Source organism: Piliocolobus tephrosceles, chromosome 10 (assembly GCF_002776525.5).
Source record: "Piliocolobus tephrosceles isolate RC106 chromosome 10, ASM277652v3, whole genome shotgun sequence".
NCBI lineage: Eukaryota > Metazoa > Chordata > Mammalia > Primates > Cercopithecidae > Piliocolobus > Piliocolobus tephrosceles.
In genome coordinates, this window is record NC_045443.1 from 104,379,962 (window position 1) to 104,407,000 (window position 27,039).

The following is a 27,039-nucleotide window of genomic DNA, read 5'->3' on the forward strand; positions in this document are numbered from 1 at the left end:
TGTTTGTTTGTTTGTTTAACGGGTGGAGCAGTTGTTTTTCTCTCCTCTAAATTCACCTGTTAACATTTATTGAGTACCTGCTGTGTGCTATGTATTATCCCAAGCATTTTCACATTTCGTGTGTCATCTTATATTAATTCCTAGGAAATGGCAGACCTGGTCTTCAGATTCTATATCCAGGGATCTTTTTGCAGGGCTATGTTGCCTTTACCCTTCTCTTCTGTGTTTTTGAGCACAGGAAAAGTTTCTTTTTCAGGAGTGGTATACTACAGTTATTCCTCAATATCCAAAGGGGATTGCTTCCAGGATCTCCTGTGCATACCAGAATCTTGTCGATACCAAAATCTTTGAATGCTTTAGTCCCTGATAGAAAACACAGTAGTATTTGCATATAATCTGGGCACACCCTCCTTTTTTTTTTCTTTTTGAGATGGAGTTTTGCTGTTGTTGCCCAGGCTGGAGTGCAATGGCGCGATCTCGGCTCACCACAACTTCCGCCTCTTGGGTTCAAGTGATTCTCTTGTTTCAGCCTGCTGAGAAGCTGGGATTACAGGCATGCACCACCATGCCCGGCTAATTTTGTATTTTTAGTGGAGATAGGGTTTCTCCATGTTGGTCAGGCTGGTCTCGAATTCCCAACCTCAGGTGATCTGCCCGCCTCGGCCTCCCAAAGTGCTGGGATTACAGGCATGAGCCACTGAGCCTGGCTGGGCATATCCTCCTATATACTTTTTTTTTTTTTTTTTTTTTTCTCTGAGACAGAGTCTTGCTCTGTCGCCCAGGCTGGAGTGCAGTGGCTTGATGTCGGCTAACTGCAACCTCCGCCTCCCAGGTTCAAACGATTCTCTTGCCTCAGCTTCCCGAGTAGCTGGGACTACAGATGTGTGCCACCATGCCTGGCTAATTTTTGTATTTTTAGTGGAGACAGAGTTTCACCATGTTGGCAAGGCTGGTGGTGAACTCCTGACCCTCAAGTGATCCGCTCACCTGGGCCTCCCGAAGTGCTGGGATTATAGGCGTGAGCCACTGTGCCTGGCCTCTCCTATATACTTTAAATAATCTCTAGATTCCTTATAATACATAATACAATGTGAATGCTATACAGGTAGTTGTACTGTATTATTTAGGGAATAATGCCAAGGAAAAAAAAGCCTGCACTTGTTGAACGCAGACACAATTTTTTTTTTCCCAAATATTTTCAAGCCATGATTGGTTGAATCCACAGATACAGAATCCTTTGGCTACTGTTGACTCCTAATCACCGCCACTTTAGTTATAGAATGAACTGTTAATCTGGGGAAGTATGTATCATTCTAGTCTAGACTGTTCAAGCTCTTGCTCCCCACAGGCCTGTTCTTTTTTTTTCTAGAGATGGGGATCTCATCATGTTGCCTAGGCTGGAGGCTGGTCTTGAACTTCTGGGCCTCAGCCTCCCAAAGTGTTGAGATTACAGGCATGAGGCACAGTGCCCAGACCTCAGGCCTTCTCTAATAACAGATTTAGTAGAGAGATTAGTTGCCACCATTATCATGATTATCAACAACAAACTGTGACTAAGGGCACTGAGGTATGGAGTAGTGTCATACCTCCATACCTGGATTCCTTACATCACAGGATATTTTATGTTAGAGGAAACTCAAAGTTAATAGAGCCCAACCCCCTCGTTTAATAGATGACTCATCAACTATGATGATAACCAGAGAGGTGGCTTGGTGGCCCTACAGGCCACCTGGACATATGATTACCCCATACATAGCAAATTCCAACAGGATTCCAGTTTTGAAGTATGGCAAGTTTTTGGTCAAATGAAAGGTATTTAAGATACAGACAGATAGCTAGGTCTCTAGTAGTAGTCCTCATAGGAGAAGAAAACAAGACTGCTTGCAGTGAGGTCTTAATTCATGTGCTGGAAGAACCTGATTGATAGAAACCTAATATTGGGACAGTTCCATAAATATAGCCTCTACATTTGAATAAAATATGTAAATATCCAAGACCATGTAAGAGGACTTTTTGTTTTCTACTTTGGAAGTTGTGCTCTAACTCTTTGAGTTCACTCTGTGGGTTTTTGCAGAGAAGCATGTTTAGTGGGCTGTTCCTTTGTTATACTTTGTTCCTATGTCCAGATTATGTTATCTAATCTGTTTTTGATTTTTAGTTATAGAAGCAATCTCTGTTCATGAAACAGCACAACACACACCACCCCAATTAGGTTTATTCCCGTGTAGTAGTACTGTTTGAGTATATCTTTAGAAATCTATGAAATTACTCCTAGCTCTCTAATACGTCAATATTTGACCAGACACCACACCATAGGTTATTCAACAGTGACAGTAGTAGCCATTGAACACTACTATGTGCAAGGTGCCATGCTTATAAAAAGATAAGGAAAACTTGATAGGTAGTAAAGTTGAATAACTTGGCCAAGTTTACACTTTTAGTAAGCGGTAAGACTGGACTCAAACTCAAGGTTGTCTGACTCCTGATCCTGAGCTTTTTAGAGCTTATTCATAGGGTATGAAACCTGCGGTGAGAGTCATAATGAGTCTGGTGTGTCACGGAGTTGTTAGCTTGCTTCATCTCTAAATTGAACATGGTTTACCTCTTTTTTTTTTTTGAAATGGGGTTTTGCCGTGTTGCCCAGGCTGGTCTCAAACTCCTGGGCTCAAGCCATCTGTCCACCTCGGCCCCCCAAAGTGTTAGGATTACAGGTGTGAGCCACCATGCCCAACCAGTTTAACTCTTTATGTTTGATTTTTTTGCTCCTTTTTCTCTGGAAATTAAGCATGTAAAGAAGGTGAGATGGCTGACTCTTGGCTAGGAAATATATGTACAGCTGAAAATGCTTGTTTTCTTTTTCCCCATTTCAGCCTTAGAAAGGGGAGAGAATAAAGATGGGGTACTGAATCAATTAAGTACGATCTAAGTTGGATAAAAGAACCCAGGTTTATAGAAGCCAACATCTGTTGGATCCAAACAGTCTTAGACGTTTGAGCTTCGAATAGATTGGCACATTCCAGATTCAATTTGTAGTGCCTCACATACCATTGTATTTTCTAATTAAGAGCAACAGAATAATTAGACCTTGGTACTATTCTGAATTCCCACCTTAAAAGATTAATTCTACATAGGAACTGTATAAAAGACACTTTTATAACTTACTGAGTGTCTTTCCAAAAAACAATTTATTTTTCTGTCCCCTTACCATAAATGCCAAAAAAAAAGTTTAGAAGAACCATTATATTAACAAGTAGGTACGTTTATTCCAGACAATTTATGGAATTAGCGTTTTACTTATAATGGCAAAAAAAAATAGGCTTTCTTGGTTTCTTAGTGCAATTATTTTCATTTGTATTGAACCTTTATGAAACTTTAGTTTATAACTTTAACCTGATAATCTGGCACTTTTAAGTCTAATGTTAATTTTCACTAAACCTCAGGTCTATACATTTCCAAGTATAGCCCTCAGATTTACAATCTTTCTTTCCTCTCCTCCTTCCTTCTTTTTCTTATTCTTGATTCATTACTTATCCATTTTATTTTTTTAATTATGAAAACAATATACCAACAATGAGTCTTCTTTTTAAAAAATTGGTACATAATATTTTGTCAGGTGAATATAATATGTATAATAGAATATTGTCACATGCACAACATTCCGTCAGTCTCCTGTTGGTTATTCCAGTTCTCGCTTTTTTTCCTCCACAATATTGGATGACACTGCAGTGATACACATATAATTATTCTCTCGTTCTAGATCAGTAGGATAAATTCCTAGGAGTAGGAGTTCTGGGTCAAAGAGTGTGAATATTTTTATGGCTTCTAATATGTGTTGTTGCCAAATCACTTTCTCTTTTAAGATTTATGTCAGTTTATACTGCCATCAGGAGTATCATACCTGGATTATTGATGTCCATTCTTCACAGGGCATTATGTCCTTAGTCTTGCTTTCCTTTAATCTGGCCTGTGAGCTACTGCCCGAAATGTTCTTCCAGAATTCTGGTCACACCTCCGTCATAGTCTTCCCCTGGTTGCCTGTCACCTCTTTGCCAGTTCAGGTATAAATTTTAAAATCCATGCCCTTACCACCTGACTTCATTCATTTTAATTGTTTTGTATCAATATTCGAGACAGCCTCCCTCCCTCAAATGGCCACTGTCTCCTACCTCTGAGTCTTCCCTCTGATCATTTCTTACATTCAGAACTTCTTTTCTGCCAACATTTCTCCATCTTCTTTAATTAAAAAAATTGCTGCTTCTACAAAGATGTCAACACAGAACCACCTGTAATGATGATATCTTTAGTACTTAGTGTACTTCACTCCTGGTGGGTTGCCAGTAAATATTTGTCAGTGTGGCTAATGAGAGAAAGGAAAAAGAAGTAGAGAGATTTTCAGTGGAGATTTTTTTTTTTAGTAGGAAGGCTTAGAATTCTTAAGAGTACTTGGTTCTCCTGAATAAAACTTCAGAGGAGAATGAGGAATTCTGTGCTCTATTTTTGGGGTACCACTGTTCTTTCTGTGATCATGGGCAAGCCAACTTATTCTGTCTTCTATTCTCCTTTACTTCAGCTACAGAGTAGAAAATATAGTATTGCCAATCATTGCAGAAGAGTCATGACACTCTCTGCCTTTCCAGTTATTTTTTCCTCATAATCATTGGCATCATCATCATTATAACCCTAATATTTACTGAGTATTCCTACTTGCCAGCAATGAGATCGTGCTTTATATACATGCCTTAGCTTTTTTAACTGTCACGATCTCTCTGTGAACTAGGTACCCCCTGTTTTCAGATGAGAAGCCCGGTTCCAGAGAGTTTACTTGCTCAAGGTCACAGCTCGTAAGTGGTAGAGCCACCATGATTTAAACTCTTATTCTTATTGAACTATTTTTCTGAAATATCAAACTATCAAGTCTTTCCTATCCACAACTCTCTGATGATTTCTTATTGCAAAAGAAAGTATAAACTCAATAACATTGGAAGGCCCTTCCAAATCACCGTCTAGTCTACTTTTCCGTTCTCGTCTTCCTCCATGCCCCACCCCAAACAGATGTCCTATGTTCCAGTCTCACAAAGTTGCTTATTTCACAAATATATCATATAGTTTCACACATTTGAGCCTTTGTTTTTGTTCCTGGAATGCATTCCATTTGCCTCTGGCAAACTCCTGTTTATCTCTTGAGATCCAGCACAAATATTCTGTATTCTGTGAAAGCCATTCCGGATTTTCCTGGGCAGTTAGTGGCTTGGTTCGCTGTGCTCCTTTGTGTATATTTCTACTGTAGTCTTTTCACACTGCTTTATAACTATTTGTTTACATGCCTGTCTCCCTTACTTTAATAAGAATATTGAGATATGGGAAGGCAACATTTTTTTACAGGGACGTTATTTTAGATACTATTAAACATAGCCAAAATTAAAAAATACATGTATTTAAAATGACATTGTTTCCCTTTTTTCCCCCCTCAGCATAGGGCTACTTTCAAATTTGAATCAACAGATGAAGATAAAAGAAAGGTAAGTCTTGGTGTTACTCTGTGAATGTTTATGTGTGTGTGTATTTCATTCATGGACTTTCTAAGCAGTGATCATGTTTTCATCTGATGGTTATTGATTGGTTTCTTGTTTCCCTTCATTTTATTTTTTAGGAACCCTGAGAAGAAAGGTTAGGTTAGGTTTAGTTTGGGTTACATGTAACTTTTTCCTCCTTTGTCCTCACAGGACTATTTACACTTGTATAAATCGGGAGTGGGAGGGATTCAGAGGAGACTCCCCCCAGATCTACTTACTCCCAAAGACTGACTGTTTAGTGGCAAGACTCCAGGTTGCCCAAAATCCATTGCTAATGTTGTAAAGCTTAGCTTGAGACAAGGTCTCACTCTGTCACCCAGGTTGGAGTGCAGTGGCTCGTTGTAACCCCAGACTCCTGGGCTCAAGCAGTCCTCCTGCCTCAGCCTCCCAGTAGCTAGAACTACAGGCACACACCACCATGCCCATCTTTAAATTTTTTGTAGAGATGGGGTCTCATCATGTTGCCCATTCTGGTCTCTTGAACTTCTGGCCTTAAGTGATCCTCCTGCCTTAACCTCCTAAAGTGCTGGGAGTACAGGTGTGAGCTACCATGCCCGGCCCTGCCTTTGTGTCTTGCTGTACTCCATACATCTATCCTTGGCCATACAAATGCCAAAATCAAACAAGACAGTATGACTGAATCAGCGTAAATCTATCATTGCTGCTAGAAAAATAGCTTAAATCCAGTATTTTGCAAATAGTGGGTTGACAGTGCCTTGAAATCACTCCTCCGTTCACCTGTATCCCCATATCTAATATCAGTGTCCTGCTTATTTTACCTTTTCAGATTTCTTCCATCCATTTTCTCCTTAACCTCTGCCCTAATTCAGGCCTACATCTGATTACTGCATCAGTTTCCTAACTGTTCTTTTGTTTTCCAGTCACATGCTTTTCTAATAGATTGACATCCATAAATCTAAAATAGCAATCTGACCATGTCATCCTTAGCCTTAAAACCCTTCATCTATCCCTTCAGTGACTTTCTTTGCCTACATAATAAACGTCAAGCTTCTTAACATGACATGCTGGGTGCTCAGTGATCTGCTATATGCCTATAGCATATATTTCACAGCTTATTTCTTTTCTCTCCCTTGTATTCTATGTTTTAGGAATAGAAAATGTTTCCAGTTACACACACATCCGTATCCCTTCTGTTTCTTGCGTACTACTTTTGCAGTATATTGTTTTCTACCTAGAATGCTCTCTCCCTCTTGTACACCTCTTCTTTTTCTCACCTGGTGAATCCCTACTCACCTCAGGGGCACCTCCTTCAACAAGCCTCCTTTGACATTCCAGTTAAGGTGAAGTACCTCTTCAATATTCTCATGATACTCTGTATAAATCTCTAACATTAGTATTTATGCCTTGTTTCTTAATTATATATCTGTTGATGTTAGACACTGGTATCTTTATACACTTGACATTTGGAGTGCCCAGCACATTATAGGCACTCAGAAAATATTTATTGGATGAGTGACCATGGAATATAAATTTTGTAGATTAAGGTTTAACTCTGACTTTCTTTTGGATTTGAACAATGTAACCAAGACTAGAATACCTTTTAGAACAGGGATTCTCAACCAGGGATATGCTCTTTGGAGAGCTTTTTCAAAATTGCCCTGCTCAGGCCCAATCTCTTATCTACTGAGTGGGGATTTGGGAGGTGAGCTCCAGGCATGTGTATTCTATGTCTCTGTGTGTGTGTGTGTATATATAAAGTATATAAATTAATCAGAGACAGGATCTTGTTTTGTTGCCCAGGCTGAAGTGCAGTGGCATGATCGTGGTCCACTGTAACACTCCTGGGCTTCAGTGATCCTCCCGCCTTAGGCTCCTGAGTAGCTAGGAATACAGGTACGTGCCACCATGCCCAGCTAATTTTTCAGTTTTTTGTAGAGACAGGCTCTCATTCTGTTGCTCAGGCTGGCCTCAAGGGATCCTCCCACTTTGACCTCCTACAGTCCTAGGATCACAGGTGTGAGCCACCACGTTCAGCCCAGTGTGTATTTTTATAGATGGTCTTTAGGAAATAAATACTCATATATCTGATGGGAGTCCAAAATGGCACAGTCCCTATGGAGAAGAAACTGTCAGTGTCTACCAAAATTGCAGATGCATTTTACTCTTTCACCAAGCAGTGTCTCTTTTAGAAATCTATTCTGCAGATAGATTGAACCCTAAGTAAGCAAAGTTATTCATTGAAACATTGTACATAATAGCAAAAGATTGGAAACAAGTGTCCAGCATTTAAGGAGTGTTTAAAGAAACTATGGCTCGTTTACGTTATGGAATATTATGATGTAGTAAAAAAGAGATTCACTGTGCTAATGAAAGAGTGGAAAAAAAAGAAGCAAGGTGTTAAAAAGAACATGTTGTTTGACAAATTCATGATAAGTATTCAGGCCAGGAAGCCAGCTGCCATTTAATTTCATTGGGAAAATCCATACTATATCCATAGATTGATGGTGCCTTCGAAATCTGACATTAGAGTCTGATAGTGCTTTTACTGGTAAAAATAAGTATATTAAGACAGAGTCTCCTACCCCATATAAATTTCAGGTGAAAGGGAGAAATTTCTTACACAGTTATTAATACAATGTGTTTATTTCCAATAGGCTAGTAGAAAAAACTAACATTTTCAAAGTACTGTCTTTTTCTGAGTTTTAGATTTCTGGAGAGAGTAACTACTGTATAGTGCTTATTACCAGTTATAGTGTGCAGGTTTCTGCTTCCTGGGAGGTCTGTTATAAACAAATGTCATTAGGGACCTAGCCAGGTAATCTTCATTAATGGAAAAACATCGGCAAACAAATCCATTTCTGTGAAGTCTCCAGGGGTTAAAACCATTTGTGACTCTTTTGTGCCTAAGGCTCTTTTTAGACTTCAACATCAGAACTGTTGCACAGCTCAGAAGGATGTATACCTTAATAAGCTTTTCACGTTCTTAATGGAGAGACATAGAGAATTATAGGCATTTCTGTACCTTAAGCCTACTCAGAAAATAAAAGAACTCACATTACTGCCCAATTCGTTTGCTCCCTGTATTCATTTTCACACTGCTGATTAAGATGTACCTGAGACTGGGAAGAAAAAGAGGTTTAATTGGACTTAGAATTGCACGTGGCTGGGGAGGCCTCAGAATCATGGTGGGAGGTGGAAGGCACTGTTTACATGGTGGCGGCAAGAGAAAAAAATAAGGAAGATGCAAAAGTGGAAACCCCTAATAAGCCCATCAGATCTTTTAGATTTATTCACTACCACAAGAACAGTATGGGGGAACCTCCCCATGATTCAGATTATCTCCCACCATGCTCCTCCCACAATACGTGGGAATTATGGGAGTACAGTTCAAGATGAAGTTTGGGTGAGGACACAGAGCCAGACCATATCATTCTGTCCCTGGCCCCTTCAAATCTCATGTTCTCACATTTCAAAACCAATTACGCCTTTCCGACAGTCCCACAAAGTCTTAACTCATTTCAGTGTTAACCCAAAAGTCCGCAGTCCAGAGTCTCATCTGAGACAAGGCAAGTCCCTTTTGCCTATGAGCCTGTAAAATCAAAAGCAAACTAGTTACTTCCTAGATACAATGGGGGTACAGGCATTGGGTAAGTACAACCATTCCAAATGGGAGAAATTGACCAAAACAAAGGGGTTACAGGGCCCATGCAAGTCTGAAATCCAGCAAGGTAGTAAAATTCTAAAGCTCCAAAATGATCTCCTTTGACTTCGTGTCTCACATCCAGGTCATGCTGATTCAAGAGGTAGGTTGCCATAGTCTTGGGCAGCTCCGCGCCTGTGGCTTTGCAGGGTATAGCTCCACACCTGACTGCTTTCACAGGCTGGTGTTCAGTGTCTGTGGCTCTTCCAGGCGCACGGTGCAAGCTGTCAGTGATCTACCATTCTGGGGTCTGGAGGATGGTGGCCCTCTTCTCACAGCTCTACTAGGCAATGTCCCAGTAGGGACTCTGTGAGGGCTCTGAACCCACATTTCCCTTATGCACTGCCCTAACAGAGGTTCTCCATGAGGGCCCTGCCCCTGCAGCAAACTTTTGCCTGGGCATCCAGGCCTTCCTATACATCTTCTGAAATCTAGGTGGAGGTTCCCAAACCTCAATTCTTGACTTCTGTGCACCCTCAGACTCAACACCACTGGAAGCTGCCAAGGTTTGGGGCTTGCACCCCCTGAAACCATGGGCTGAGCTGTCCCTTAGCCCTTTTAGCAATGGCTGGAGCATCTGGGACTCAGGGAACCAAGTCCCTAGGCTGCATACAGCATGGGGGCACTGGGGCCCAGCCCATGAAACCATTTTTCCCTCCTCGGCTTCCAGGTCTGTAATGGGAGGGGCTGCATGAAGACCTATGACATGCCCTGGAGACGTTTTCCCCATTGTCTTGGGGATTAACATTTGGCTCCAGCTTGAATTTCTCCTCAGAAAATGGGTTTGTCTTTTCTACTGCATCATCAGGCTACAAATTTTCTGAATTTTTATAATCTGTTTTCCTTGTAAAGTGGAATGCTTTTAACAGCACCCAAGTCACCTCTTGAATGTGTTGCTGCTTAGAAACTTCTTTTGCAGATATCTTAAATCATCTCTCTCAAGTTCAAAGTTCCACAAATCTCTAGGGCAGGGGCAAAATCCCGCCAGTCCCTTTGCTAAAACATGACAGGAGTCACCTTTGCTTCACTTCGCGACAAGTTCCTCATCTCTATCTGAGACCACCTCATCCTGGACCTTATTCTTATCACTATCAACATTTTTGTTAAAGCCATTCAACAAGTCTCTAGGAGGTTCCAGACTTTCCCACATTCTCCTGTCTTCTGAGCTCTCCAAACTGTTCCAGCCTCTGCCTGATGATACCTAGTTCCAAAGTTGCTTCCATATTTTCGGGTATCTTTTCAGCAACACCCCACTCTACTGGTACCAACTTAACATATTAGTCCATTTTCACACTGCTAATAAAGACATACCCGAGACTGGGAAGAAAAAGCAGTTTAATTGGACTTAAAATTTCACATGACTGGGGAGGCCTCAAAGTTATGGTGGGAGGCAAAAGGTACTTCTTACATGGTGGTGGCAAGAGAGAATGAGATAAACCCATCAGCTTTCATGAGATGGGTTTATTACCACAAGAACAGTTTGGGGGAAACCGCCCCCATGATTCAAATTATCTCCCACCCGGTGCCTCCCGCAACATGTGGGAATTATGGGAGTACAATTCAAGATGAGATTTGGGTGGGGACACAGCCAAACCATATCACTCCCCTAGTTCTCTTTCCTAAATGTGTTTTTGGAGGACAGCAGGACATTTTTTGGTAAACTACATTGCTATCTCCTTGAAAAACACTGCCCCCCCCTTATATGAAAAATATTTGTGACAACTTAGAAGTAAGTGTAAGGGAACAGTGCCCTTCAAAAAAAAAAAAAAAAAAACTTGATTATTCTATGCTTTTTGGGAGGTTTATAAATTAATGATCCTTAGACCTAATTCCTGACACTTATATAGTGTTTTGCAGTTTTACAAAGATTTGCTTCTTACCGGTAGTGCTGTAAGTATGGTAAGAATATCACCATTCCTATCTTATGAATAAGGAAACTGAGGCTCATGTGAATGACAGCTTGCTAACACTCACACCACTAGTGGTTCAGCCTTACATAGACAGCAGATTATCTATTATGTGCAGCTCCTTCACTGCTCACTGCTCCATAGCTCCCTCTTATTACCATTGAGGTGTATTTCAGAAGGCTTGAAATTATGATCTAGTACCTTGTTTTCTCTCATTTCATACCTTGAGAAACCATTTAGGTAACTAGACTTAAGTTGGAAGATAGCAAAGGAAATTACCAACTAGAAGTGCTTAAATTTTGCTAGAGAAGTAAAGTCAGATACAACGGCTAATGTTTGTGCATATAATGCAAATAGTTCCAGGTGCATGCGGATCATTGTATACTTAGATATAAGCACCTGTGTTTATTGAAGCATTTGCTTTATATTCTGTACCTAAATTGATAGGCTGTGATTATCTACCAGCACATAAACAAATATGTCATGCAAATATGTAGGATTGGGGGGAGGGTATGATGAATAATCTGAAAATTCACATGTTGAGGAAATGAAAGCTCGTAAACAAAAAGCTTTAAAACAAAACTGACCTCAAAACCAATAAAGAGTACTAATTGCAATCAGTTTTGAAAGAGACATATCATAAAATGATTAAAAGATTTCCAGCTCTTTCGTATGTAAGAATACAACCTTATCAAATGTGGAAAATTTCAGTTGTCTTGAGATAAATCTTTGTGTATATAGTAATTTTCCTCAAAAGAGTGAAGTTAAAAGTAACCAAATATCAAGCATAGTTTATTACCTTCAAATTCACACAGCCCATATTTCTCTGAAGCCATAAGGTAATTGCCAAGTTGAGGTTGCAAGCTCTTTGAGGACAAGAACTCTGGCTTACTTTATATTTTCAGCAAAATAGGCAGCTATAATAAATGCTTGTTAAATGAATGAAAAGAACTTGGTGAGTGAGTGGAGGCCACAATTCCTGTGACTTGTACATATTGTTTGGTTTTGTGTTGTATATTATTTTAGCTGTAAAGCAGAATCCCATGCACAGCTCATGTTGTTCACTGAAAAAGCAGGATACAGTGCAAAAGTATGCATACAGTGTAATCACAGCCATGTAAAACTGATAAAAACCATACAAAGAAAATATGATGACAAGGAGATAAATGGCAGCCACCTGAATAGTTATTACTGTGGATATTTTTCTTTTCTGTTTTTTAAACTGTTCTTTTATATTACAATAGATTATAATGATATAAGCATAGGTTCATTATATAATTATATTACAATATACTCTTATAATAGCGTGATTGGAGTTATAAGCAAAGGACTAATACTTCTTTTTTCAAATCATGTATTTTCTCTAAAATTGGCCTTCTTGATTACCTTACGTATTCCTTTTGGGAGAGCATAAATAACTTACTGAGTTTGGGGTAGTAGTATCTGCAGAGCCAGTTTATGGAGTGAAATATATATAAACACAAAAGTTCATCCTGCCATTTCAAATACTTTTTTCTTTTTTCCCCCCAGACATGAATGTATTTAGCATATTAGAGATCTCTATAATCCACAAATATTTTTTCATTAAATCCTATATTCCTGGCCTTGTATTAGGCCTTGGCTCCTAAGTTGGCTTTTTGTCCATGGTGTTTGGTTTGGCACTTTCTCAGTTATAGATGCATGCCGAGGCTTGCCATTGTGGACTATAGAAGATGAATGGGTAAATTTCTATATTAGAGTCCCCCAAGGAATATGTGCCAAGATAGAATCATTAATCCTAGACTGTGAATCCATGCTTTGGAATAGCTTGAGGAATGGATGCTTGTTCTAAAAGCCTTTTGCCCTTATTTTGGTCATTTGAAATTGTCACACTCCAGTTTTTACTAAAACAAAATAAGGTTTGTATGCTTTGCAAATTTGACTCAAAATTTATTTGATGTCTTGGCTTGAGGGAATGTTTTGATGCATAGTGCAAGTACAGTTCTCACTTAGAAACCAATAATTTTCAACATCTTCATGTCTTTAAAATAATTGCACACAATACCAAAAGTGCATCCATACCTTTTACTTTTTAAAGTTCCTTTCCAGCTGGAATCTGATACAAGACTTGACTTAGAAGGTCTAAGTTGTATCATAGGGCAGGATGAATGCCTCACAGTAGGTCAAAAAAACAATTTAAACTTCATTCCAAATTCCACTTTTAGTTTTAGATGTTTTGCCATGGCATTGGAGGAGTAAATCTAGAAAGCAAGGACAGGACAGCCCTGACTTAGTAAGCCATATGTATGGCAGTCTATACATGATCTTTGGATCACTTTTAAGATTTCTGTCTGGGATAATGAGAATACTATCTCTGATTTGTACTTTAGAGTTTCAGGTGCATTTTCTCATATAGAGATTTCATCAAGAAGTTCCACTTCCAGCCATGGCAGTGTGAGGACCTCTACAGATCTACTCCCTAATGGAACTGGTAAAAATTATTTTTAAGAACAACCATTTAAAGTCTGGAAATAGTCCCAAAGGCATAGAGTCAATGAAGAAACCTATTCAAGAAAATCTAAAAGTAAGAAAAGTGGGCCGGATGCTGTGTCTCACGCTTGTAATCCCAGCTACTTGGGTGGCTTGAGGAGAGAGGGTTGCTTGAGTCTAGGAGTCTGACGCTGTGGTGAGCTATGATCATGCCACTGCATTCCAGCATGGGTGACAGAGTGAGACCCTATCTCTAAGGGAAAAAAGCAAGGAAAGTGAAAGTCTGTGTTATTTGAACCAAGACCTGATCTCCCTCTCTTCTCTTGGCTAAGTGAGATAGAAACTCTTCTCCAAACTGGTACAGGGAAGAATATAGGATTTCTTTCCCTCTAGTCCCAGTTGGAGTGCTGTCTTCACAGGAGTGACAGAATGTTGGCATTTCTCATCCAGCTACCTGTTGCTGAAACTAAATTCTGGATAAGTGTAGCTGAGAGGTGGGTCTTCCCTCCTTCCATTCTGCCCTTCCTCATAGGATAGCAGCTGTACCTTGGGTGTGGCACTGCTGAGAATACTGGGGCCACAGTCATTGTGGTGGTGGAACATGGTTCCACCCCAGGAAAAGCAAACCAAGGAGATCTAGGGTTACTGTACCTTTACTTCGATTGAGTTGTCAGTCCTAAAGTGGGGATGTCACACAGAAGCATACCATTGCCTCTGCCCCCAACATCAGCACCAGGGCTCAGAAATTTTGTCCAGGGGAAGAAGCAAACCTTATAAAAGAGAGTGCTGGGCCGGGCGCGGTGGCTCAAGCCTGTAATCCTAGCACTTTGGGAGGCCGAGACGGGCGGATCACAAGGTCAGGAGATCGAGACCACCCTGGCTAATACGGTGAAACCCCGTCTCTACTAAAGAATAAAAAAAAAAAAAAACTAGCCGGGTGACGAGGCGGGCGCCTGTAGTCCCAGCTACTTGGGAGGCGGAGGCAGGAGAATGGCGTAAACCCGGGAGGCGGAGCTTGCAGTGAGCTGAGATCCGGCCACCGCACTCCAGCCTGGGCGACAGAGCCAGACTCCGTCTCAAAAAAAAAAAAAGAGTGCTGAATGTCTCGTCAAAGGAACTGACTTCATTTGCACAGAATATGGAGAAGTTCATGCCTAAGGGTGCAGGTTGTGATGAAAGTCACTTGGGGTGACATTAACACAGTCATTGGAGATACAGGTTAACCCGAAGTCCAGCTACTTTGCTAGGAGGAATGGGATAACTGGGCTAGACTGCTAGAGAGAAAGGAGGAAAATGGTAGCTGGGAGAAACTATCCCTTCAAAAGACTGGATCTGTTTGTGGAGCAATTTTTGCCCCAGGACATTTTTGAAGACAGTTGATCAGTCAACCAGCAATTAGTGACACATAACAGCTGTGTGTGGTCAGGAAAAAAAGTCAGAGTGCCAAATCCACTGTCATGCCAGGGCAGCTGTGGGCATACCCAGTGGTGTGCCCCATGAGGTGCAACATTAGGGCTTCAGACTTTGAGGAAGGAGAGGGAGAATAGACTGCTAAGATAATTGGGCCAGTCACTAAACAAATAAACAAATACAATAGCAAGTCCTGGAGAAGGTGGGTGGAAGGGAGTGCAAATACCTAGAGTTGTTACAAGATGTCCAGTTTCCACAGGGTAGGGTGGGAGTGGGGAAGGGAAGCAGGCACCAAAAACTGCTTGTATGAATGACCAGATGTTGGATTTAACAAAGACTTCAAAGTAGCCATTATAAATATATTCAGAGAGCTGAAGGAAACCATGATTAAAGAAGTAACAGATGTAATGAAGTCACACAAAATGGAGAGATCAATACAGAGATAGAAATTATTTTTAAAAAGAGCCAAATAGACATTCTGGAGTTGAATAAAATACAATAACTGAAATAAAAATTCACCAAAGGGGCTCAACAGTAGATTTGAATTGGCAGAAGAAAGAATAAGCAAACCTGAAGCAATAGAGAATATTCAAGGCAAAGAACAGAATAAAGAAAAATGAAGAGAGCCTTAGAGAATTGTGGAATAACATTTACACACCAACCTATACATAACGGGAATACCAGAAGGAGAGGAGAGAGAAAGAGAGGAGAAGAAAAATATATTTGAAGAAATAATGGTTCAAAACTTCCCAAATTCATTGGAAACCTACTTATCCGGGAAGTTCAGTGAACCCAAAGAGATGCATAAATACATCATAGTAAAAATGCTAAAAGCCAAAGACAAGGAGAAAATCTTGAAAACAGCAAGAGAAAAATGACTCATCACTACAAGGGAAGGTCAGTAAGATTCACAGCCGACGTCTCATCAGAAATGTAAGTCAGTGGGATAACATTTTCAAAGTGCCTAAAGAGGAAACCTCATCTGAGAATCCTATATCTAGTAAAGCTATCTTTTAACACTGCAGGGGAGATAAAGACATTTTCAGATAAATAAAAAACTGAAAGAATTTGTTGCTAGCTGACTCACCTTACAAGACTTACTAAAACAAGTTTTTCAGACTGAAAGCAAGTAACCCTAAACAGTACTTTGAATCCACGTGAATATGTAAAGAGTACCTGTAAAGCTAATTATGTAATTGTAAAAGTCAGTATGAATACATAATTATCCTATTTTCTCTTAACTGATTGATTTTAAAAGCATTTTTATAAAACAATATGTATATAATGCATTGTTCAGTCGATAATATAGAGAAATGTAATACACTTGCCAAAAACAGCACAATGGTGAATGGGAGCAAAGCTGTATTGAACTAAGGAAGCAAATCCAGATGGTAAATAGTATCCACAAGAACAAATCAAGAAAACCAGAAACGATAAATAAGAAGGCGAATATATCAAAAGCTATAAATGTATACTTGTTCTCCTTTAGCTTCTTTAAAAGACAAAATTATAAAGTAATAATTATAATAATGTATTATTGGATTTGTATATAACAATAATACTATAGAAAAAGGGGGAAGGGAATAGTGAAGTGGCTACGTTGTCTGGGGTAAATACCCAGGGTTCATCTTCTCACGCCAAGATAATTTAGGACATGGACACATACCAAGAGTTTAGCAGCGGAGGACTAATAGGCAAAAGAAAGAGAAAGGAAAATAGCGCTCTCTCTAGTGAGAGAGGGGGGGCTTCTGAGAGGAAAAAGGAGCCAGCAGCGGATGTGCCAGATTTTATAGTCAGATTTGAGGAGGTGATGTCTGATTGACATAGGGCTCACAGATTGGTTTGATCAGGTATGATGTTTACATAGTATGGGGAAGGCTGGCCACCCCACCTTCTTCTTCTTATGCAAATGAACTTTCCCATTGGCCAGCACTATCTTGTCTGCTCCTTAATGTACATGTGGCTGACAAAGAGAAGGGAAGATGGAGCCACCATCTTGAATATGATTGGCGCAGCTGCCGGCGTGTGTGTCTGCAGCTCGATTTTACAGGCTGCTCTTTGTTAGAAAGGAAAATAATTTGGGACTGCTTTTCATTAAAAGGAAAACCATGCCAAGGACTTCCATACCCTCACTATCTGCCTAAGTAATTTCTTCTTAACTCCTGTATCAATAGTGCTATATAGGAATGTTTCTATATCTCACTGGAATTAGTATAAATCTGGAGTTGATTCTAATAAGGCATATATGCTAAGCCCTAGAATAATGACTAAGGATATAACTCATACTTACACTCTGAAAACTGTAAAACATTGTTGAAAGAGATTAGAGAAGCTTAAAATAAATGAAAAAAGTCCCATGATCATGGATTAGAAGACTTACTATTGCTAAAATGTCAGTACTCCTCATATTGATCTACAGATTCAAAGCAGTATCTTTTAGAAACCCAGATGGCTTCTTTGTAGAAATTGACAAGCTAGTTCTAAAATTCATATGAATTTTTGACACAGAGTAGTCAAAAAAACCTTGAATAACAAGGTCAGAGGATTCACAATTCCTTATTTTAAAATTTACTACAGGGCCAAGAGCGGTGGCTCACGCCTATAATCCCAGCACTTTGGGAGGCCGAGGTGGGAGGGTCTGTTCAGCTCAGGAGTTTGAGACCAGCCTGGGCAATATAGTGAGATGCCCCATGTCTAAAAAGAAAAAATTGCTACAAAGCAGTAATAATCAAGGCAGCTGGTATTGTTATGAGTATAAATGTAGGTATTAACAAATGGTGCCATGACACTTAGGTAGCCACATGTAGAAGAATGCAGCTGGATTCTTACCTCATGCTGTATACAAAAATTAACTCCAAATGAATCAAAAACCCAAATGTAAGCATTAAAGTCATAAAATTCTTAGGAGAAAACATAAAGGTAAATCTTCATGTCCTTGGATTTGGCAATGGATTCTTAAACTTCTTTAAGTAATCCACTGTAACACCGAAAGCACAAGTAATAAAAGAAAAAAATACATGAATTAGATTTCATCAAAGTTAAATACTTCTGTGCTTTGAAAGATACTATCATGAAAGTAAAAAGACAACCCACAGAATGGGAGAAAATGTTTGCAAATCCTGTGTCTGATAAAAGACATGTATCTAGACTGTATAACTCTTACAACTCAAAGGCAACTCAATCTTAAAATGGGCAAATGATCTGACTAGACACTTTTCCAAAGAAGATATATAAATGGTCAGTAAAGATACTGGACATCATTAGTCATCAGGGAAATACAAATCAAAACCACCATAAAATATCAGTTCATACCCACTAGGATGGCTAAAACAAAAAAGTAAGATAACAAGTGTGGACAAGAACTGGAAGAAATCAAAATCCCCGTACACTGCTGGTGGGAATGTAGTATGATGCAGCACTTTGGAAAACAGTCTGGTGGATCCTCAAAAGGTTGAATAATTACCATGTGACCCAGCAGTTGCACTCCTGGGTGTCTACCCAAGAGAAATGGAAATATATATCCGCATGAAAACTTGTACACAACTATTCATGGCATTACTCATAATTGCCAAAAGATGTAAATATGCCCATCACTTGGTGAGTGGATAAATAAAATGTGTTATATCTATACAATGAAATATTTGACCATACAAAAGAATAAACTAACTGATGCTGCTGCAACATGGATGAACCTTGAAAACATGCTACACGAAAGATGCCAGACACTTAAAAGGCCACAGATTGTATGATTTTATTAACTTAAAATTTTAGAATAGGCAAATCTATGGTGACAAAGTAGATTCATTGTTGCCAGGGGCTAGAGGAAGAGGGCAATCAGGAGTTACTGCTAATAGGTATCTTGAGCTTTTGGGGATGATGAGAATGTTCTAAAATTAGATAATAAGGATGGTTGCACAAGTGTGAATACAGTAAAAACCATTGAATTGCATGCTTTAACAAGTTGGTCCTGATCCTGACAATATGTGAATTTTATCTCAAGCTATTTTAAAAATAAATAGTAGTAGATTATGTATCTTCTATGCCCATCAGTTCCAAGTACTGTTGGGTGTTAACATTTAATCCTCACAACAAAGCTATAAAGTAGGTAGAATTTCGCTTATTTTACAGATGACGAAACAAAGGCACGCAGAGAAATTACTTGCCAAAAATAAGGAAGTTGGAGGCCATGATTCGAGCTTAGGCAGCCTTACTCCAAGACCCATGTGCTACACCATACTGCCGCTCATTAATAATTGGATTGACCTGTTGTGTAGTTTATGAATCGATTCTATTTATTTCCTGATTTTAGGCACCCAAAATGTAAGATTTGATGGAGAATATAAAGCTTTGACATTAAACTAGTTATAGCATTGACAGAAAACAGAAGATCATGCTTGCCAGTGTAAGTGACTGAATAGAGTAACTAGTGAAGAAGATAGCTGTGTAGTACTGGACTTACAACACTTAGGCTTGTTGCAGATCCTTTTGATGCCTCGGATTTATTTTTTGTTGTCAAAAATGTAAGGTTTCCTTTTCTCAGTAGCTAGCTTTTTCCTTCCTTTCACATTTTGATCATATGCTGAGGAAAGTGCAGAAATTTGTATATCTTTGATGCATGGAAAACTCATAGGGACCTGAAACTTCCTGGCTGACCAGATATTTCCACTGTTCTCAACTCCTCTATTTGTAGATTAAAAAAACTGGAGGTTGACTTACCCAGGGTCAGAGTTAATGAGCAGAAAAGCTGGAACTTAAACCAGGTCCTCTGTCTTCTTTTCCGACTTCAGTGATGATCTTTGCAGGGCTTATCCTCAGATAACTCACAGTGTAGTAAGGGACCCACAGTGTCTTCCAGTACAGTATGATTCCTTCTACGGCATCCTACACTAAGGGTCATCACCCTGACTGAATACTTTCGGTAATGGAAAGCTTACAGCAGCCATTGTACTTTATTTTAGATAGCCCTAATTGTTAGAATAATTTTACTTGTGTGAACTCTAAATCTGCTTTGCTTGTCCTAGTTTACCTATATTTCTCTTTGCCACTGTTGTCCATTATTGGACTTAGCTTTCCACCTCTTTGCTACTTAATCTTTATGATTTTTTTCCCCCACTTACTGCCCAACACATTTATCAAAAAGCTTTCTCTGGCAAAATTCCGTATAGTTTATTCCTTCAGTCTTTTAGCACATAGCTTAAATTGCTGTATATTGAAATTGAATATTTCTTATTCATTTTACATACGTTCAGCATCCCTAATATTATAAACACTTGAGTCATGTTCTTTTATATCTCACTAACCCAAAATAGACATCGTCACTAAGTTAGAATATATTTCTCTTGAATAATTTGCATGCACTTAAATTTTAAATTGGGAACATTTCAGATATGTTACTGTAACGGGTCATAGGTGGTCAGTAATGGACACTGTAGAATCTATGGAATTAATAGAAAAATTGCAGGGTTTTTTTGTTTTTTGTTTTTGTTTTTGTTTTTTTTTTTGAGACGGAGTCTCGCTTGTCGCCCAGGCCCAGGCTGGAGTGCGGTGGCGCGATCTCGGCTCACTGCAAGCTCCTCCTCTCGTGTTCACGCCATTCTCCTGCCTCAGCCTCCCTAGCAGCTGGAACTACAGGCGCCCGCCACCTCGCCCAGCTAATTTTTTGTATTTTTGTAGAGACGGGGTTTCACCGTGTTAGCCAGGATGGTCTCAATCTCCTGACCTTGTGATCTGCCCGCCTTGGCCTCCCAAAGTGCTGGGATTACAGGTGTGAGCCACTGCACCCGCCTGCAGTGTTATTTTTTATAACATCACTACTTCCCTTTCTCAAGTGGCTTTACCATTTCATTAAAAGGCAGACCCTTGTAAACAAACAAAAATACTCCTAGCAATATTTTTCTTGTATAGAATGTGCTTGTTAGCGTTTCTTGATCTGTCTGTCCATCTGGCCATCTTTGTGATGTAATGTGCATCAACCTCCTATTCTATGCCAAGCACTGTGCTAGAGGTTTCTAATATATCATCTCATTTCATATTTATAAGCCCTAGTTATCTCTGTCTGTTTAGAGTTAAGGAAATGTCAAATCAAGTGATTTCAAGAAATTTGCCCAAGATTACCTAGCCACAGGGGCAGAGCCCAGCTGGTGTCTGAATCCAGGTGCTTTTTTTACTTTAACTATACTGTTTCAATTAAGTCATGTATAAGATGCCTTATACTTCATAATCGGGTCTCTCATATGCTGTCTATGTAAATAATTGCCATAAGCATGTGAGATAGATAAATTTCTGTCTTACAAATAAGGAAATTTAGTTTCAGAGAGATCAATTTACTCCAGATCCAGATTCAGAAAATAGAACTAGGGACTAGGAAGAACCCACATATTTTGTTTCTGTGCTTTTTCTGCTATATTATTAATGTGTTCGTATGCCTTTGAAGACCTCTAAAATCACACAGCTGTCTCATTGAGACAACTTAACTTCCCTCTTTCCCCTATTCTTGGCTATGTTAGTCTGATTGAGCTGTCAAAATACCACAGACTGTATGACTTAAAGGACAGAAATTTATTTCTCTAAGTTCTGAAGGCTGGAAAGCCAAGATCAAGGTGCTGTCAAGGTAGGTTTCCTTTCAAAGCCTTTTCTCCTAGCCTGTGAGCAGCTGCCGTGTCACTGTGTGCTCACATGACCACTTCTTTGTATGCATTTACACAGCACGAACACAAGCTCTTGGTGTCTCTTACAAGGGAAGTAATCCCACGAGACCAGGGCCCCACCCACATGACTTCACCTAACCCTACTTACCTCTGTATTAGTTTGTTCTTACACTGCTATAAAGAAATACCTGAGACTGGGTAATTTATACAGAAAAGAGGTTTAATTGGCTCACAGTTCTACAGGCTGTACAGGAAGCAAGGCAGCATATTTCTAGGGAAGCCTCAGGAAGCTTTTACTCATGGCAGAAGGCAAAGTGAGAGTGAGACACCTTATGTGGCTGAGCAGGAGGAAGAGAGAGAGAAGGGGGAGGTGCTACACACTTTTAAACAGCCAGATCTCATGAGAACTCAGGACAGTATCAAGGGGAAAATCCGCCCCCATGACCTAGTCACCTCCCACCATGTAATTCTCCCCTCCAGCACCAGAGATTACATTTCAACATGAGATTGAGGGGGACACAGATGCAAACCATATCACTGCTCAAAAGTCCCATTTCCATATGCTAATATTATCACATTGTGGGTTAGAGCTTTAACATATGAATCTGGGGGCATGGGACACAAACATACAGTCCATATATTAGCTTACCATCAGAGTCCCTGACTATCTTGGGCTATCTTGTGCATGCTTGGGCTATTAGAGCTGAAAACCAGGGATTCAAAGATAGAGGAACTAGTTCAGAGTGAGTAATTGAGTGTTGTGGAGTAGATGGTATTGGAGATAAGGTAAGGAAATTCCAAAGAGATTGTATATAGGAAAGAACTTGATTCACTGAAAGAGGTAAAGAAGCAAAGGGGCTGCTATAGCACCAGAATTTATATCAGCCACCAAGATATGAGGTATATGTTATTGTGACAGTGTTCATCTTGCAGCCTTGCTAGTGTACTGTGTAATCAAACTGTAGCTTGTGCTAAGAACTCCGTAAAGATTAAATGAGATAATGTTCTCTCATTTGGTAAATTCTAATTTGAAACAAATGAAGATACTTCTGTATTTGCCAACATACTAACTTTAAAGACTAAAATACATTTCACATGGGCAGTGGAGAATAGGGCTTTCTGAAAAATAGACTTAAGTAGTAGAAGAAGCAGAGTTGGCTGGTACTGTGTTTGAAGAGAAATAGAAAGTTTTGACACACCCATTTTCGCCCTCAAAATGGAAGCTTGTAAATGGAAGCTTATAAAACCTTTCTTGTCTAGAAAGAAAGGGCAGCTGATTGGTTTTATAAGCTTCCATTTACACTTAAGCTCTTTCCTGTTAATGAACTCTTGATGATGTGATGTATCTTTCTCAGGATTGCTAAATAGCAAAGAAATTTGAGCCAAACTTGTTTAATAATTGTTTCTCAGAACTTTATTTTCAGTTTTTTTGACAGATCACCGTGATATATAACATAACATTGATTGTATTACTGAAAAATGTACACGTGCAGGAAAGGAAGTTAGAGATGAAATTTAGGAAGTGAGATACAGCCTCATTCAGCGACAGTATCCATTAAATACAAAATGAGAATTACCATTGCCTTCCATATTACAAGTAGGAAAAACCCTGAAGTGTATATAATAAGCTTTTACATGAACTCAGCTGCGTGAGTATTCATTTTAGAAGACGTCCATGTTAGCTTTTTATAAAGAATTCAAATTTGACCCCTAGAATCCTTCCAGAACCTTTATTAGAAGCATATTTTAAAATTCTAGCAATAAATCATTAACTATTTAGTATTTTTGTGGTTTACAGTTTTTGAATAGGTCCGTCTTGTGGAACTGACAACATTGTCCCAGCTACAATTATAGTAAGCTTATTTTAGAATTTAATATCACCCTCATCTTCTGCATGTACACATGCACCTCTTGTTCCCTGCTACATACACATGCTGTATACAGAGGGCAGTAGTTAAGAACTATCAGATTTAGGTGGCTGACCTTCAGCTCCAGTTAAGAACTAAAATTAGATCCTTGTGGAATATGTATCCAGTGACGTTCATCACAGAAGAGTGTAGACATAACCTTGATAGGCCAGGGAAACATCATCCAAGGGAGCCTGCCTTAACTACAAAAATTCCTTTGACATCTCATTTTTTATCTTAAAAATCCATGTAACTTATGTAATGTGATTTATAATGCATTTGTTTATTTTCATGTAGAAATCCCCTATCCCAAATAAATCTTTTAGTAAAATAGTGGTTAAAGAATACGTACCAAAATTATCCTGTGACTTTAAGTATCCCTGGTACTGGGCCACATCTCCCAGATGAATATGCATAACCTATTTTAAGATTAGGGTCTATCCCATCACTATAAGAGTACTGGTAGATTCAAGTGAGTATAATTCAAGCACGTGGCTAACACGCTCTGTCGCCCAGGCTGGAGTGCAGTGGCCGGATCTCAGCTCACTGCAAGCCCCGCCTCCCGGGTTTATGCCATTCTCCTGCCTCAGCCTCCTGAGTAGCTGGGACTACAGGCGCCCGCCACCTTGCCTGGCTCGTTTTTTGTATTTTTTAGTAGAGACGGGGTTTCACTGTGTTAGCCAGGATGGTCTCGATCTCCTGACCTCGTGATCTGCCCGTCTCGGCCTCCCAAAGTGCTGGGATCACAGGCTTGAGCCACCGCGCCCGGCCGAGAATTTTTTTTTAAAGTAGAACCATGTTTAAGGATTTAGGTCTGTTTATTTAAGGAAAACAAAAATCTGTTCTCAGAAATTCCCTTCACTGGCCTAGTTTAGCCCAGAATTGCTTTTAATGTTAGGAACACTCATTTTTGTTTTAGTTCTTGTGTATTACTACATACCAGTAAAAGAGAGTAGGACTGAGTCAAATAAGAATTTGAGTCCCCTTTCCCACTGTAGCATTCTCTGCTACATTAAGCAAATCATTTAGCCTATCTGGGAGTCAGTTTTCATATATATAAAATGAGAAGGATATCCTCTTGTCCTGAGTATGTTAATAGGTGTTATTTTTTTAAAGGGTTCTGTGGTCAAAGTAAGGAAATATCAGTTTTAAAAAAATAAACAGGGCTGGGCACAGTGGCTCAAGCCTGCAATTCCAGCACTTTGGGAGGCAAAGGTGAGGGGATTGCTTAATTAAGGCCTAGAGTTTGAAACCGGCCTGGGCAGCGTAGCAAGACCCTGTCTCTAAAAGTAAAAAAAAATAGCTGAACACAGTTAATTGTACCGCTATTCCTAGCTACTTGGGAGACTGGGGCAGGAGGATCCTTTGAGCCCAGGAGTTCGAGGTTATAGTGAGCTATGATCATGCCATTGCTCTCCAGCATGGGTGACAGTGATGATACCCTGTCTCAAAAAAAAAAAAAAAAAAAAAAAAGAAGTTTCTTTTCCATAATACATGGGAGAATCTTTAGTAGTTTGGTATGCCTTATAAGTTTCCCAAGCTTATTTGCCTACAAAACCCATTTTTATAGACTCTTTTGTACTGCTAGTGTTTGTTAATGGTAAGTGATCATTATAGCGACTTCTCTTAACATTCTGATTCAAGAAATTGGACACATTTTGTTTGACTGTTCAGCTCGTTTCTAGACTGAAGTTATCCTAGGGTTACTAACAAGTTGAACTCAATGCTTGTAATGTGTGTGTATCCTGCCCTTTTTTCCAGCTGGTACTGCAAAGTTACTGCATTTTCCTGTTTCTTGTAAATAACACAAACATTATTCCTTGTCTTTTGCAGTTTTTCACTTTCTCTGTTCCCCTTTGTTTCAGTGTATTCAATTGTTGGCCCATTTTTATTTTAATTAATCTATTCATCTTTATCTGAATTTCAACAACTAATAGTAAAGATTTCTAAACCCTCAGCCCATTAAATCCTTTTGAGAAACACTAATGTTGGAGAGAAAACTATGTCACTTCTACATGTGGGCTTGTTTCAATTAGAAAAACAAGCCACCTTTAAAATGTTGCTATTGGTTAAGATCTTTAATTATAGGTATTGTTCTTAAAAATGTAAAATTTTAACTCTTACTGTGTACCATCATTTTATTTAATAAAACAACATTGTAATAGAAAGAGTATTATCCCCATTTTATAGGTAATGAGACTAAAGCTCAGAGAAACCAAGTAACTTATCCAGATCTCACAAATAATAATTAGCAGTCATAACCAACTTACATTCTCTCTATTATACCTTGTAGCTTCTTATTAAAACATGTGATAATACTATATGTGGCATATGTATTGTAGTTATAATGATAAGTAACATTTATTGACTTAATTCTAGGGCAGCACATACACATCATCTCATTTAATTCCCTCAACAACCCTATGAGGTAGGTACTTTTTTTTTCTTTCTTTCTTTCTTTTTTTTTTTTTTTTTTTTTTTGAGACAGAGTCTCACTCTCTCACCTAGGCTGGAGTGCTGTGGCAGTGAGTGCTCTGCTCACTGCAACCTCTACCTCCTGGTCCCAAGCGATTCTCCTGCCCTAGCCTCATGAGTAGCTGGGATTACAGGCGCCCACTACCACGCCCATCTAATTTTTGCATTTTTAGTAGAGACGGGGTTTCACCATGTTGGCCAGGCTGGTCTTGAACTTCTGACCTCAGGTGATCCGCCCACCTTAGCCTCCCAAAGTGCTGGGCATGAGCCACCATGCCTGGCCTCAAGTAGGTACTATTATACCAATTTTATAGGTAAGGAAATAAAGAAATTGGTCAACTTAAAGTCATACAACTGAAGTAAGTGGCAGCTGGGAATCAAATCCACAGCTTTAATAACCTATTAAATGTTTGGAAATAATATTCTATAGCACACAGTGCTTTGAAGATGTCATACCGTAGTGTGTATGTTTGTAAATATTCAACATATTTGACAGCATCTTTGAGAAATATGTTAGACCCTGCCCCCGCCAAAGCTGATAAAAGAGATAACTCTCCGTAAATATAATTCAAGGTCAGAGGCTTAAGTGCTATAAAAGTGCTACAGATTAAGTATTCTGGACTTAGAGGTGGAAGGGATTACTTCCTGCTGGGGGATGGTGAAAAAGACAGCATTTGATTTGAAAGGAGGAGTGATTTAAGAAGATTGGGAGGACGTTTTGAATACAGGAAGTAACATGAGAAAAGGCACAGAAGTTTGGACAGACATTAGAGAGTAGATTATGGTGCCTCGATCAAGGATATTCTGACAATAAGTAGTTGAATGTGAGTTTTAGAAAGGTGAGTTATGGGGGATTGGTCCCCTTCCTAGTTAATGTGTTTGGATGTGTTTTATTCCGGGTATCTACCATGAGATAGTTAAAGAGAAATGTCTACCAGGCAGCAGCATTTTCTTTTTGCTGCCAACTTTAGGAAGCAAGTCACCTATCTC

The 27,039-nt window shown here is 39.3% G+C and overlaps 1 protein-coding gene across 1 annotated transcript in view; it reads left to right on the plus strand.

Moving 5' to 3' along the window:
- The window catches only part of RIC8B (RIC8 guanine nucleotide exchange factor B), a 122,376-nt gene that overhangs the window by 4,228 nt on the left and 91,109 nt on the right, over positions 1-27,039 (plus strand). The window contains exon 2 of the mRNA XM_026454622.1: positions 5,472-5,519. Within this exon, the coding sequence (XP_026310407.1) occupies positions 5,472-5,519 (48 nt within the window). The remainder of the gene's footprint in view (positions 1-5,471; positions 5,520-27,039) is intronic.